The sequence below is a fragment of the Canis aureus genome, chromosome 19, assembly GCF_053574225.1.
Source record: "Canis aureus isolate CA01 chromosome 19, VMU_Caureus_v.1.0, whole genome shotgun sequence".
NCBI classification, from domain to species: Eukaryota; Metazoa; Chordata; class Mammalia; order Carnivora; family Canidae; genus Canis; species Canis aureus.
This window is the reverse complement of record NC_135629.1, coordinates 40,706,868-40,720,170: the sequence shown is the minus strand read 5'-3', so window position 1 is coordinate 40,720,170 and position 13,303 is coordinate 40,706,868. Positions and strand designations below refer to the sequence as shown.

The following is a 13,303-nucleotide window of genomic DNA, read 5'->3' as shown; positions in this document are numbered from 1 at the left end:
ATGCTAATCTTGATTTCCTTTTTGGATTGTTCATTGCTAGTGCATAGAAACACAACTGATGGGGCGCCTGGGTTGTGGCCATTGGTTAAACACCTGACTCTTGGTTTCAGCTCAGGTCATGATCTCAGGGTTGTGAGGTTGAACCCTGCGTCTGGCTCTATGCTCAGCACAGTCCGCTTAAGACTCTCTCTCCCTCTCCCTCTGTCCTTACCCTCTGCATGCATTCTTTATCAAATAAATAAATCTTAAAACAAAACTGACTTTTGTGTGTTGATTTTGTGCCCTGCATATTTCCTGAATTCATTTATTCTAACAGTTTTTTTTTTGTGTGTGTGTGTGTATGTGTGTGGAGTCTTGAGGGTTTTCTACATATAAGATCATGTTATCTGTCAGTAAAGATAATTTTACTCCTTCCTATCTAATTTGGATGGTCTTTATTTCTTTTTGTTGCCTAATTGTTCTAGCCAAGACTTCCAGTACTATGTTGAGTAAAAGTAGCAAAAGCAGGCATCCTTGTCTTGTTCCTAATCGGAAAGAAAACGCTTTTAGTTTTTCACTATTTCGTGTGACGTTCATTGTGGGCTATAGCCCTTATTATGTTGAACTGTTTTCTGCTCCATCTTCAGTGCTCACACTCCTGCCTCCTTCCCATTCACTTTCTCCCATTAGTAAAGAGAAACACCCGTGATACCTGTCCTTTACTCTACAACTGCCTACAGCAACAACTCCCTCCTTCCTTCTCTATGTCTTAGCTACCTCATTTTCCCTTCCCTCTTGGCCCAGCACAGGCTCCTCCACTACTCTGAAATAGTCTTGCAAGGTCTCTCACAATCCCCGCCCCTTTTGCAGAAACATCCTCACCCATTACAGTGGTCCTTGGGTACACTGGTGCCACACACAACACCCCCTCTTCCTCAGACTTAGTCTTCTCTGGCCTTCTGTGGCAGTAGGTTCCCAGCAGGCCTTCTGGGTCGGGCCCACCCTCTGATACCTGCTTATATCTTCTTGGGTTCTCAGGTTTGAGGACAAATCAGAGCTGGAGTCAGGTCCAGATGCTCTGGCTCTAAGAAATGTGGGTGCTCTGGGTCTGTGCCGGGGCCTGGTTGGTGACCCCTCCTGGGCACAGACCATGTGGGAACCATACCATGGGGAACAGGGTCTTTGGCAGGTTGTTTGCTTTCTATGGTCTCTGTTCCACCAGTAGTCACTCTACCTTCTATCTTCCCACCGTCTTCTGCTTTGAGCTCTAGACCTGCTTCCTCAATACCTCCTCTTTGGGGGCATTTTTAGGCACCCCGTACTGTGTGTGGTCCTCAGCCACATCCCCTCCGCCCTGGACCCGGCCTGCTTCTCCAGTACTGCTGACTTTTGTGAAGGTTCCATCACTCCCAGAAATGTGGGCTCCAGGCTTGGTGCAAGCAGCCCCTTGTCCCCACGGCCATCAGGACCTCCCCATTTCTGGCCACCCTGTCTCCTGTCTGCTGTCCTGGACCTAGAGTAGGCTAGGTAGCTTCTTCACTGTCCTGTCCCCACTTGTCCCTGTAGCTCCTTTTGCCCTGGGCAGTGTTCCAACCCAGACTCTGGCACACAGCACCTTCTCACTTAAAACCTCTACCTACATACCTACCTACCTTTTGTTCGTTCTTTTCCTTTCTTTCTTTATTTTAGAAAGGGAAGGAGAGAGAGGCAGGGGGAGGGGCAGAGGGAGAGGGAGCGAGAATCCTAAGCAGGCTCCACGCCCAGCGCAGAGCCCGACTTGGGGCTCCATCTCAAGACCCTGAGATCATGACCTGAGAAGATATCAAAAGTCAGATGCTTAACCAACTGAGCCACCCAGGCACCCCTAAAACCTGTACCGTTAAAAACGCGAGCAGGAATTCTGGCCTATGCTGGGGTGTTGGCCTCTCTAGGCACAGTGCACCCTCTTGCCTGCTGAGCACGTTACTGGCCTATCTGAGCCACTGCTCCCACTGAGGAACAAGGAAGTCTTTCCCAAGCCCCAGGCCAAGCCATGCCTCCTGTGACCCTTTCCACGAACAGCCCAGCAGCACCCATTTGTATCTCCTGCAGGAGAAGATGCTAGACATATACTGGCTGCTGCGCGTCTGCCTGCGGACCATCGAGCATGGGGACCGCACGGGTTCTCTCTTTGCTTTCATGCCTGAGTTCTACTTGAGTGTGGCCATCAACAGCTACAGCGCTCTCAAGAATTACTTTGGCCCCGTGCACAGCATGGAGGAGCTCCCAGGTGACAAGGCCATTCAGGCCAGAGGGGGCCAAAAGGGGGCCATTGGTGTGAGCCCTAGCAGCCCTGTTCTGAGCCCTCATGGCCCAGTAGCACACATCCATGGAGGGAGGAGGGGAGGCAGCTCCTGCTCTCCTGGGCCCTGTATTAGACAAGTGTTTGCAAAAGCCCCACACCATGGAGGGTCTTGCCCTGGTACCAGCAGCCACAGAGCCAACAGCTCCTCCCTGGTGCTGGGAAGGAAGGAGACAAAATGGAGTGTGGGATGGAGGCCCCTCCAGCTTTCACTTTCTTCTTGGTGCCGCTGTGGCCTGGGAGCCGGCCAGCCTCACCTGATGGCCCTGGCCCTGGCCTCCTGGCCTCAGGATGTGTCAGCCCCCGGCAGCCTGGCTTGTGCTCCTTTGCAGATCACAATGGGGGTGGTGCTCTGTGGAGGCCGTAGACAGGAGCTTGGGCTTCTCACAGACTGCTGATTTCAGGCTGGGCTTGGTGGTCATTGTCTGGATCAGGCTGCGGGCTCTCGGGCCCCTGGCCTGTCCCCTGTCCCGCCCCAGGCCTAGGTGCAGGCTTTGTCCTCAGAGGCGGAGCCGTGGGTGCCCAAGGGGCTTTGACTGCTGAGCCATCGAGGGTGTGCTGAGATGGGCTTGAGCCCAGTCAGGAACTCTTGCAGGACCTGGCCTCCCCCACAGTGAGTCTGTGCGATGGCCTGTCACAGTCAGTGAATGCCATGCCTGAAGTCCCTGGATGACTGGCTCTTGGAGTCAGCTCTGGAGCCCGCTGCCCAAGCCCACTCACCCTGCCAAGGGATGTGCCTGATCCTGGAGCCCCAGCTCCTGGCCAAGCACTCCTACTACCCCATCCTGCAGGCTACGAAGAGACCCTGACCCGCCTGGCTGCCATCCTTGCCAAACACTTTGCGGACACACGCATTGTGGGCACTGGTGAGGGGCCATACAGAGGGCTCGGGGGGATGGGGGTGGGATGGCGCCTCTGGATGGCTGTTTTCTTCTCAGAATGCCAGCTGGGTGGGCTTGAGGCATGGGGACTCGGGCTCATGCCGGGTACCTGCTGAGGCACGGCCTGTCCCGACAGACATCCGTGACTCACTGATGCAGGCCCTGGCCAGCTACGTGTGCTACCCACACTCCCTGCGAGCCGTGGAGCGGATCCCTGAGGAGCAGTGAGTGCGGGTCAGGCAGGGAGGTGCGTGCTCTGCCTGGCACGACACCATGCCCGGCCTCACTCCTTGCCCACCACCCCTTGCCCTTGCAGGCGTGTGGCCATGGTGAGGAGCCTCCTGGCTCCCTATGAGCAGCGGCCCTGGGCCCAGACCAACTGGATCCTGGTGCGGCTCTGGAGGGTAAGCCTGGCTGGAGGGGAGTTGGCTGTGGCGGGCTGAAGGGAAGGGAAGGGCTGTCCTGTCCCACTGACCCCCATTGACCACCCCCCTCCCCGTCACAGGGCTGTGGGTTCGGGTACCGCTACACACGGCTGCCACACCTGCTGAAAACCAAACCTGAGGATGCCAACTTGCCCAGCCTCCAGAGTGAGTGGCCAGGTTGGGCAACTGGGGGGCCCTGGCCTCCTGTTCTTGGGTCCTCTAGGATTCTTCTCCCTTCTCTCAGCCTCTCTCCTGTACTCATGCTGGGCCCCAACTCTGCCCCCTGGGGTTTCCATTTCTTGGCTTCCTGTCAATCTAGGGATACTCTGCTCCTCCTCTCCCTTGCTCCCTAGTCCCACATGTACCCTTTGGGCCTGAATGCTCTGCTGGGTCACAGGGAAAAGAGGCAGCATCTTCCCAGGCTGCTGGCAACTGACACAGAGTTAGGACTCTGAACGAGCTCCGTGACCTCCAGCCTAGTCCCAGCACCATATCCTTCTCCCCCTTCATTGCCATCTGCTGGTGCCAGAACTTGGATACTTGAGTCAAGGCAGTGGCACAAACTAGGGGATGTCCAGGCCCAAGAGGGTGCCCATGGGGCTTCCAAGAGGAAGGGGCATTTGGTTGGGAGCGGAGGCTTTGCTCTCTCCAGGGGCCATGGCCCAGCAGAGCCCTGTGAACCTTCACCTAGGCCAGGTCTGGGGTTGTCCAGCTTGCAGTCTGCCTGCCACACGCTGTGCTCACCTTACATGGTGGTTTGGCTTTCCTTGGCCCACGGGTGTGTGTCTGCCCTCGTGGGCAGGGTTTCTGCATGAAGGAGTCCCCAGAGGCTGATTGCCTTGTGCAAAGTCATGCATCAGTCCTCGCCACTTTTTTTGGTTGTGCCCGCAGGTGGAACTGAGCTGCAGATGGAGAATGGCAGTGGGATCAGATACTTGTCCTGCTGCTGTAGGAACTATTGATTTGCATGGGGTGGGGCGGGGGTGGGGGGTGTCCAGCCCAGCTGCAGCTAAGGGCTCTGGTTACTGCTCCTTATCAGACCAGACTTGGCACCCACCACCTCGGCCATATGCCAAGGCCAGGCCAAGGGCAGCAGAGGAGAGTAGAGGACAGCAGGGCTCAAAGAGTAGGTCTTAGGGACACTGACTTCGATATGAGTCGAAGTCTGGGTCACCCTGTCTGGGTCTCACCCTCCCTGAAGGGCATGTAGCTGAGAACTCACTGGGAGGATGCTAGGGCCTAAGGGATAGTTGGGGCTGGGAATGACTTCAGCCTGTGGCTTGCCCAGTAGATGGACGGATTTAGCCCTAAACCTCAGACAGTGCTGTACCCTGTCCTCCTGCCTTCGTGACCTGAGCATCCTCAGGGAGCCATCTTTTTGTCCTTACACCAATGGCCCAACAAATGAGGACAGAGGTGTAGGCAGGAGCCTCAGACTGGAGTTCCCAAAGCTACCTCCTCATGCCCCTGCAGAGCCCTGCCCCTCCACCCTGCTTCAGCAGCACATGGCAGACCTGCTGCGGGAGGGTCCCGACGTGGCACCCAGCTTCCTCAACAGTGTCCTCAACCAGCTCAACTGGGCCTTCTCGGAGTTCATTGGCATGATCCAGGAGGTGGGTCATGGTGGGTCGTGTGGGCTGGGGCGCTACAGTGGACCAGGCACAATTGGAATTGTGGCCAGGCCACTGACTGCTGCCCACCCACCCATTGGTGGCTCAGATCCAACAGGCTGCTGAGCGCCTAGAGCGGAACTTTGTGGATAGTCGGCAGCTCAAGGTGTGTGCCACCTGCTTTGACCTCTCAGTCAGCCTGCTGCGTGTCCTGGAGATGACCATCACGCTGGTGCCTGAGATCTTCCTTGACTGGTCCCGGCCTACCTCTGAGATGCTGCTGCGGCGTCTTGCACAGGTGTGTCCATCTGGGCAGGGTAGGGGGGACCCCTGGGAATGCCCTGGTGGTGAGCCCACCCATCCACCCACCAACGGGCTCCTGCCCTTACAGCTGCTGAACCAGGTGCTGAACCGGGTGACGGCTGAGAGGAACCTGTTTGACCGTGTGGTCACCCTGCGACTGCCTGGTGAGGACCTAGTGCCCTGCACCCAACATATCACAGGCCTTGGTTCCTCTGCTAGGAGCAGTGATGCCTCATTGTCCAATCTGCATCAAGACAGGCCAGCTTAGCACCCTCAGCCTTAGCTCGCCCTTCTAAGGGGAGGACGATGGGGAGGGAAGCTGGTGCTAGCCCGGCAGACCCAGGTCCCCTGTAGTTGGAGCATGTGGGTAGCTCTTCCCCTCCCACCTTTCCCCTTAGGCCTGGAGAGCGTGGACCACTACCCCATTCTTGTGGCTGTGACGGGCATCCTGGTGCGGCTTCTGGTGCATGGTCCAGCCTCAGGGTGAGTGTTAGGCACCTGGGCCCAGGGGAGCTAGTGTGCTGATGGGAGTAGGCTGGCCAGGGCGCCCTACAGCTGTTTCTTCATCTCTACAATGAACCTCAGTATTAGGTGTTTGAGGTGGGGTGAGGTGTGGTGGGGTGGGGGAGGTAGTGAGGTACAAATTGCCTAACTAGGTGGCAACAGCAGTCAGTGGCTCTGAGTAGGACAATCAGGGACGCCATCAGAGCAGGATGTCCCAGCACCATGGTCAGAGCCACTGGCTTGTGGTTATGCCACAGGCAAGGGTGGGGTGCTATCCTGTACAGGATGGGATCAGAGGCTGAGGACACACACTACTACTGTGTTTGCGAAGGCTCCGGAAATGAGCATGTACCACTTTTATTAAGGAACTCCATGACAACTGGATCCAGGATGCTTGTAGGAGCCCCCAGCTCAGCACCCACAAAGAGGGGTTCTCAGATCCTTCTTCCCTGCCTCCCTGCTGTGGGTGATAAGATGCATATGAGACCAGGGCACTGCCTCAGCCATTAGGCCGAGACCAGTGCCAGCCCTTAAGAGGCTTCTACCCTCCAGGGACACTGAGTTCCGGCTCAGCCCTCCCATCTTGGCCCTGCTCAGCAGGATTTTTACTGCTAAAAAGCTGAGGGACAGGCCTTAACTGCTATCTTGTGAGCCTATGGAAGAGGCCCTGTTCTCAGAGTGGCCTGTGGATGCCGCTGACCAGAGATAGGACTGCTCTGACTGGGGCTCAGGCCAGGCGCCCCTAGGGGGGATGTCCCTTGAGGAGCCTTGCCTGCTTTCTGTCTGCCCACCAGACTGCATGGAGTTGTGTAGCTTGATGCAGGTTAGATGTTGGTGCATGCTTCCTCCTCCTACCCTGGGTGGGGGCCTAGGTCTTCTTTAGAGCTCTCTTCCTCTTTCCTTGTGGGCCCACTCTCTTCCTGTCACATTGGGAAGGGGAAGATGGTTATTCTTCAATTCTTCACCACTACTGCTTGATAGCTGCCTTGGCCCCTAAGGGTGTACCTGGGGCTCTACTGCAAGGGCTCTTCTAGATGGCCCCAGTTCTAGTCCTTGTGGGACATTTGGGTAGCAGCAGGTCCTGCTAGAGCCTAGCGCCCTTCGGCCTGTGTTAGAGCGGAGCAGTAGAGAGGGTGGGGAGCCCGGCCCTTGTATTATGAGTAAGGCTGCTGTAGTTGAGGCTGAGGCCACACAGGAGGCTGGAAGACCAAGCCCAGCACTCCCGACTAGCATCTGACAGCTGTCCGGGAGGCAGCAGGGAGCAGGGCAAGCAGCGGGCAGTCGGTGGCCTGGCTCCTGAGCCCAGGGCAGCTTAGGTCATCACCAGACCCTCAGAGCCTGTGGAACTGGCCGACTCAGAGCCAGCTTTGAGCTGCAGGCCCACGGGATTGTAGAGATCAAAGTCCTCAGCCACTGCCAGCTGCACGCGCCCATTGAGGCCCCTCCTGCCCGGCTCCAGAAAGACCACATGCTTGTGGACACTGGCCTTGCGGCTGGGCACATCCGGCGGGGTGGTGCTGAGCACCGAGGACTGTGCGCTCAGCTCCCGGAGGGGGCTTGGTGCCCGGGGCCAGCAGCGACAGCGGCAGGTGCGGCGGTAGCAGCGGCGGCAGCCGGGGCAGGGCGGCGCAAACAAGTAGAGCAGCACGAGCACCAGGCCCACGGCGCAGCCCAACAGGGTGGTGAAGCCCGTGTTGAAAGCCTCAGGCTCAGGGTGCGGGAAGTGCACGCTCACATTGTACTCATGCGTCTGGTTATGATGCAGGCGGGGCCCGCTGGCCAGACACACAAAGACCCCCTCATGCTGCGGCTGCACGTTGCTGATGGCCAGGCTGCCGTCAGCCAGCACCGAGATACTGCCGTCTTGGGATCCTGGTGCCACAAGCAGCTCATGCTGCGGTGACACCCAGGCGACGCGGACAGCTGGGGCGCTGGTGTTGCAGCGCAGTGTCAGGGACCGACCCATCTGCACATGCAGCTGCTCTTCGGGCCGCTCTAGGCCCCGAGCCAGGGCAGTTGAGCAGTTCTGGAAGATACGGCTGTGCTCAAAGAAGCGCACTCGGGACGCAGGCACCTTGAAGGCCAGGCACATGTATTCTCGGGCGAAGTCGCTCACAGCACTGAGGCCCCGCTGTTGCCAGCGCCGCAGCAGGTGGTAGAGGCGGCAGTCACAGGGCAGGGGGTTGTTGTGCAGGTAAAGGCCGTTCTTGAGAAAGGCTGGCAGGGCAGCCAGGTGGGCCACGGGGATGCGGCCCAGGCGGTTGGAGGACAGGTCCAGAGTACGGAGGTGGGTGGTGCCCAGCCCGTGTAGGTGGTCGAAAGAGAAGGATGAGAGTTCATTGCAACCCAGGTAGAGACGGCTGAGCGCGCCCAGGCCTCGGAAGGCGTGCACATCCAAGTGCGCCAGGCGGTTATTGAACAGCAGCAGCCTCTCGAGCGCCCCCAGCCCGTCGAGGTCGTGGCGTCCCAGCGCCCGCAGCGCGTTAGATGATAAATCGAGCAGCCGCAGGGCGCTGGCGTTGGTGAAGACTCCGCGACCTAGCACATCCAGCTCGTTGTGGCCTAGGCGCAGGGCGCGCAGCCGGGAGAGGGGCGCCAGCCAGCCGGGGCGCAGGCGCTGGAGTGCGTTGTGGCTCAGGTCAAGGTCTGCGGCGGCAGCCGGCAGTGCAGCCGGCACGTCCTGCAGCCCCAGGCCCGCACAGCTCAGTAGGTCGGCGGCGCACACACATTTGTAGGGGCAGTTATGGGGCATGGAGGGCAGGAAGCCCTCTGTGCCTAGGCTGCCCACCCCGACGCGCGACATGCACAGTAGGGCGCCCAGCAGCACCAGCCAGGCCATGGTGGTGACTGCCAGAGGTGGGTGGGACGGCGCAGCTCCGGGACTCACCCACTTCTGCTGGCTGCGTGCTCCACCCCGCACGCCGACAGCCCCGGCTCCCGGGGCCGTGCCGTACTCAGCACTCTCTCCTCTGGATTCCCCAGCTCACCCGGTGCTTCCCTGGTCAGCTTCTAAATACTCTCTCGGGGGAGGGCGGGGCCTCAGCCTCTATTGGCTCCTGTTGGAGGGGGGCGGGGCGGGTCCCCCAACAACCAAGGTTCATGCGTGACCGCCAGGGGGGGCGCGAGTCCGTCGCCCGGTGCCCATGTCCCCTGGAACAGGAGGGGAAACCTGGGAGGCATTCCTTTAAGCTGCTAGTGATGTTCTTTATTTGCTGTCTTTGGGTTAGTGTTTATTAGGGTAATTAGGGTGTAGGTGGACTTTCACTATCTGCTGGTCACCCCCCTAAATTGGCACCCAGGATGTATGGGTTCTTACTGGAATCTAGAATGAGGGACATGTGAAAAATAGGGAGGTGGACTGGGTTGTCCCACCACCCCCCCTGCCCTCCAACAGGTACTGCTTTCTGACTACCCTTGCCCCCTCTCCCACCTAGGACAGAGAGAGCCACATCAGTGCTCCTTGCTGATCCCTGCTTCCAGCTCCGCTCTATATGTTATCTCCTGGGGCAGTCAGAGCCCCCTGCCCCTGGCACTGCCCTTCCTGCCCCTGACCGGAAGCGCTTCTCCCTGCAGAGCTGTGAGTGGACCAGGGATGGATCAGGGATTTGGGACTGGGATAGATCAGGAGTCTCAAGAAGAGCAAATTCTCAAATTGTGGTACTTAAGAGGCACTGGGTTCTAGGTGGGTCTGACACCTGCTACCCACCCCCACTCCAGACACAGATTACATCAGCCTTGAGGAGTTGGCCCAGGTGGAACAGATGCTGGCACACCTCACCTCTGCATCTGCCCAGGCAGCAGCAGCCTCCCTGGTGAGTGGGGGGCCACAGCAACCAGGTGTACACCACCCACATACATGTTGGCATAACTGTGCACACTACATAGGCATGGTCGGTCTGAGCATCCAACCCCAGCCCACCCTGCACTCTGCTCCCTGCAGCCCACCAGCGAGGAGGACCTCTGCCCCATCTGCTATGCTCACCCCATTTCTGCTGTGTTCCAGCCCTGTGGCCATAAGTCCTGCAAGTAAGTGGGCCCCATGGGTGCAGCGGGCTAGGGAAGTGGCATGGATACACAGACCCTCCTCCTCCTCCTGCCCTCCCCTGTTGTAGAGCCTGCATCAACCAGCACCTGATGAACAACAAGGATTGCTTCTTCTGCAAAGCCACCATCGTGTCTGTAGAGGACTGGGACAAGGCAGCTGGTGCAAGTACCACTTCCTCAGCTGCCTAGCCCACATGGCAGCAGCCTCCACCCCTGAACTCAGACCCAGGTTGGGCCCTATTTATGAGCTCCTCTTGCCCTGTTCCCCGTGGACCCTCCCCCCGCCCCCGCCATATCCACCCTCCCTGAGTGTAACCTCATTGGTGGGAGCCCAGCCATGTCCTCATCGTGCCTGAGCTTGACTTTCAGCCAGGGCCACAGTGAGCATTAAATTATTATTCCATACAGCCCTGGCCCGGCCCTTCTTGAGGGAGTGGGCTTTGTGGGGTACGCCCAGCGAGGATCCTGCCAGATTCTGTCCATAGGAGAGGGCAGGTGTCCCAACAGCTCCAGCCTTTTCTGGTCCTCCCAGATAAAGGGCAAGTCCAGGGCCTCTGATGTGTCACGCCAGGGCTCCCCACTGGGGAAATGGGGACTCAGCCAGCCTCATGGAATCCCCTCACATGATGATGCGAGGCTCTGGTACTGACTCGCCGATAGACTTGTGGGGCAGCACACTGGCCCCGTTGAGGTAGAGCTCGTCGTTAACGATGACATCTTCACCCAGCACCGTCACGTTCTCCATGCGTACCTCGAGGGAGGGGGCAGGCCTGGTCAGTGAGGCGGGCACATTCCCTGCCCCTCTCCTCATCTGGCCCAGCCCATAGGCTTACCCACTGGCCCACGCGGCAGCGCCAGCCCACAATGCAGGACTCGAGCCAGGAGTGGGATCGGATATGGGCATCTCGAAGTACTGTGCACCGTCGGATGCACACGCCATCCTCCACCACCACACCAGGCCCCAGGCTCACGTTGGGGCCGATGCTGCAGTTCTGACCAATGCGGGCACTTGGGTCCTAAGGATGGTGGGGAAAATACAAGTGAGCCATCTGTCTCCCATGTATGAGAAAGGGGGTCATGATGGGATGGGCAGGGGCCTCACCACCAGTACGTTGCCCACAATGCCAGGGCCTGAGCACAGTTGCTCAGGTTGCTTCTGTCGCAGGGACTGTAGAAAAAGGCACATGCCGGTGAGGAAATCCTTGGGTTGCCCTATATCCATCCAGAAGCCTGTTGGGAGGAAATGCATCAGGAGACTCAGCCCAGCCACACCACACCCCTAGCCTGTAGCCTCCCTGCCTCACCCTGTAGCTCCATGGCATACAGCTGCCCCTCCTTGGCCATGACAGGGAAGATCTCCTTCTCAATGGACGTAGGCTGCAGCTGTGGGAGTGGGCAGCTTGTGAGCAAGGTCGTGGTGGGGGCCTGCCCTACCGCAGCCTACCCAGCAGCTGGCTTCTACACACCTGGATACGCCGCAGCACTGTAGGGTTCAGGATGTACATTCCTGCGTTGATCTTGTTGGACACAAACACCTGCGGCTTCTCCACGAACCGGTGAATGCGGCCTGTGTCAGCCTCACATACCACCACACCATACTTAGAGGGTTCCTCCACTTTGGTCACCTGAGTGGAGGGGGACTTCAGGCCCATTGCAGTTGCTCCTGAGCCTTCATATGCATACTGTCCTAAATCTCAGGGGCTGTGCCTCAATGCTTAAAGACACATACTGCAGAGCTCTGCAGCCACAACACAAGGAACAGGGAAAGACTGGAGAGTGGGAGAGGCTGGGCATAGGGTACACGAGCATCCAAGAACAAAGACCTGGTCCTCTTACCAGGATGGAGCCCTCCTGGCCATGGTGCCGGTGGAACTGCACCATGGCCTGGAAGGGGAAATCGCAGATCACATCACTGTTGAGAACGAAGAAAGGGTCTGCAGTCTCAGACAACAAGTCACGGGCAAGTGCCAGGGGCCCGGCTAGGAGAGAAGTACAGATCACCATCCTCCCGGTGATGGAGGGCGGGGGTCTGGGGGACAGGGGGGAGGAGGTATGAGCCCCTGGATCCAGGCTCAGCAGACCCCATCCAGGCTGGGTCTGACCTTTCCCGGGCCCTAAACCCTCCCCAAGGGACATTTCTTTACTGACCTGTCCCCAGAGGCTCTTCTTCATGAGACATGGAGATTCGGATTCCCAGCTGGAAGGGAGAAGCCGCCTGTCAGGTTCCTCCCGCCAGGGTGGATGGTTGCGCGCGGGGAGCAAAGAAAAAGGTTAAAGTCCGAGCCTCACCCTCTGCTCCTGCGCCTTCATTTCCTTCTCCAGCATCTGAGACATGTAGCTCACGGCCAGAATCACGTGGTCCACGCCTGCCTGTTGGACAAAACAGCGCCGCCCGACAGAAGGGCTCAGTCAGAAGGCATGGGCGTCCGCGACCCCCAAGCGCTAGCCGTCCCTCGTCCTGCCAGGTCCCACCGCGACACGACCCCGGTCTTACCGCGGCCAGCGCCTCCACTTGGTGCAGCAAGATGGGCTTATTGCAGAAATCCACCAGCGGCTTCGGGATGCTCAGCGTAAGCGGCCGCAGACGCGTCCCATAGCCGCCCACCAAGATCAGCGCCTTCATCGCGCCTGCGGGCGGCCAGAGAGTGAGTCCCGGGGTCGGCGGCGCCCGCGGCCCGGCCGGCCAAGCCCCTGTCGAGCCCTGCCGCGCACTCCCGCAGCCGTGCCCGGCCCCGCGCCCTTCGCCTGCCAGACTGACCCACTCTGGCTCTGCCTTGGGGGCTCAGTCCGCCGTGACGCCGGCCCACGGCAGCGACAGCAGGACGCGACGCCGGACGGAGGGCTGCTGGCCCCGAACTCAGGCCGGACCTAGGGCGGGCGGTGACGTGTGCCCGAGCCGGCCAATCGGCTGCCGTTTACGTGGCACGGACGCCGACGTCGGAGCGCTGAGGCACGGCGCTGCGACAGACGTAGCCAATGAGCGCCCTAGCGCGCCGGGCTGCCATGGGGACCGGGACCCGGGCCCGCGGGTCAGCTGCCCATTGGCTGATCCAAAGGCGGAACTGGCGCCAAGGGCGAGGCTTCCTCCCCGACGGGCGCCGGGGTCCGACGCCTCACGGCCGCTTCCGGCCGCGCCCCGGGGCGTCGGCTCACGGGACCGGCCGAGGGGGCGAGGGGAGCCTGTTTCCTGGAAGCCGCGGGACAGCAATGACGCGG

The 13,303-nt window shown here is 59.4% G+C and overlaps 3 protein-coding genes across 13 annotated transcripts in view; 1 reads left to right on the top strand and 2 right to left on the bottom strand.

Annotated features, from left to right (window-relative positions):
• Positions 1 to 10,494, top strand: part of RNF123 (ring finger protein 123) — a 30,660-nt gene extending 20,166 nt beyond the window's left edge. For 4 of the 11 annotated variants that reach the window (XM_077858843.1, XM_077858842.1, XM_077858849.1 and 1 more), the window contains exons 27-37: positions 2,071 to 2,248; positions 3,112 to 3,186; positions 3,338 to 3,425; positions 3,518 to 3,605; positions 3,707 to 3,803; positions 5,100 to 5,239; positions 5,346 to 5,534; positions 5,628 to 5,703; positions 5,938 to 6,022; positions 9,478 to 9,855; positions 9,984 to 10,494. In XM_077858843.1, the coding sequence (XP_077714969.1) occupies positions 2,071 to 2,248; positions 3,112 to 3,186; positions 3,338 to 3,425; positions 3,518 to 3,605; positions 3,707 to 3,803; positions 5,100 to 5,239; positions 5,346 to 5,534; positions 5,628 to 5,703; positions 5,938 to 6,022; positions 9,478 to 9,855; positions 9,984 to 10,155 (1,566 nt within the window). In that variant the 3' untranslated portion in view covers positions 10,156 to 10,494. Of the gene's footprint in view, positions 1 to 2,070; positions 2,249 to 3,111; positions 3,187 to 3,337; positions 3,426 to 3,517; positions 3,606 to 3,706; positions 3,804 to 5,099; positions 5,240 to 5,345; positions 5,535 to 5,627; positions 5,704 to 5,937; positions 6,023 to 9,477; positions 9,860 to 9,983 lie in introns of those variants that run through there. The other 7 variants (XM_077858848.1, XM_077858847.1, XM_077858845.1 and 4 more) reach the window with 7 other exon arrangements.
• On the bottom strand, positions 6,366 to 10,373 carry AMIGO3 (adhesion molecule with Ig like domain 3). The gene has a single exon (XM_077858863.1). The coding sequence runs from the start codon at positions 8,880 to 8,882 to the stop codon at positions 7,356 to 7,358; it is 1,527 nt and encodes a 508-aa protein (XP_077714989.1). The 5' UTR covers positions 8,883 to 10,373; the 3' UTR covers positions 6,366 to 7,355.
• GMPPB (GDP-mannose pyrophosphorylase B) lies at positions 10,464 to 13,003 on the bottom strand. The gene is made up of 10 exons (XM_077858868.1): positions 12,846 to 13,003; positions 12,582 to 12,715; positions 12,377 to 12,457; positions 12,236 to 12,284; positions 11,924 to 12,066; positions 11,554 to 11,712; positions 11,392 to 11,470; positions 11,190 to 11,317; positions 10,921 to 11,103; positions 10,464 to 10,838 (listed from the first exon to the last, which is right to left on the bottom strand). The coding sequence occupies exons 2-10, from the start codon at positions 12,708 to 12,710 to the stop codon at positions 10,707 to 10,709; spliced, it is 1,083 nt and encodes a 360-aa protein (XP_077714994.1). The 5' UTR covers positions 12,711 to 12,715; positions 12,846 to 13,003; the 3' UTR covers positions 10,464 to 10,706.
• Positions 13,004 to 13,303: the final 300 nt, after the last annotated feature.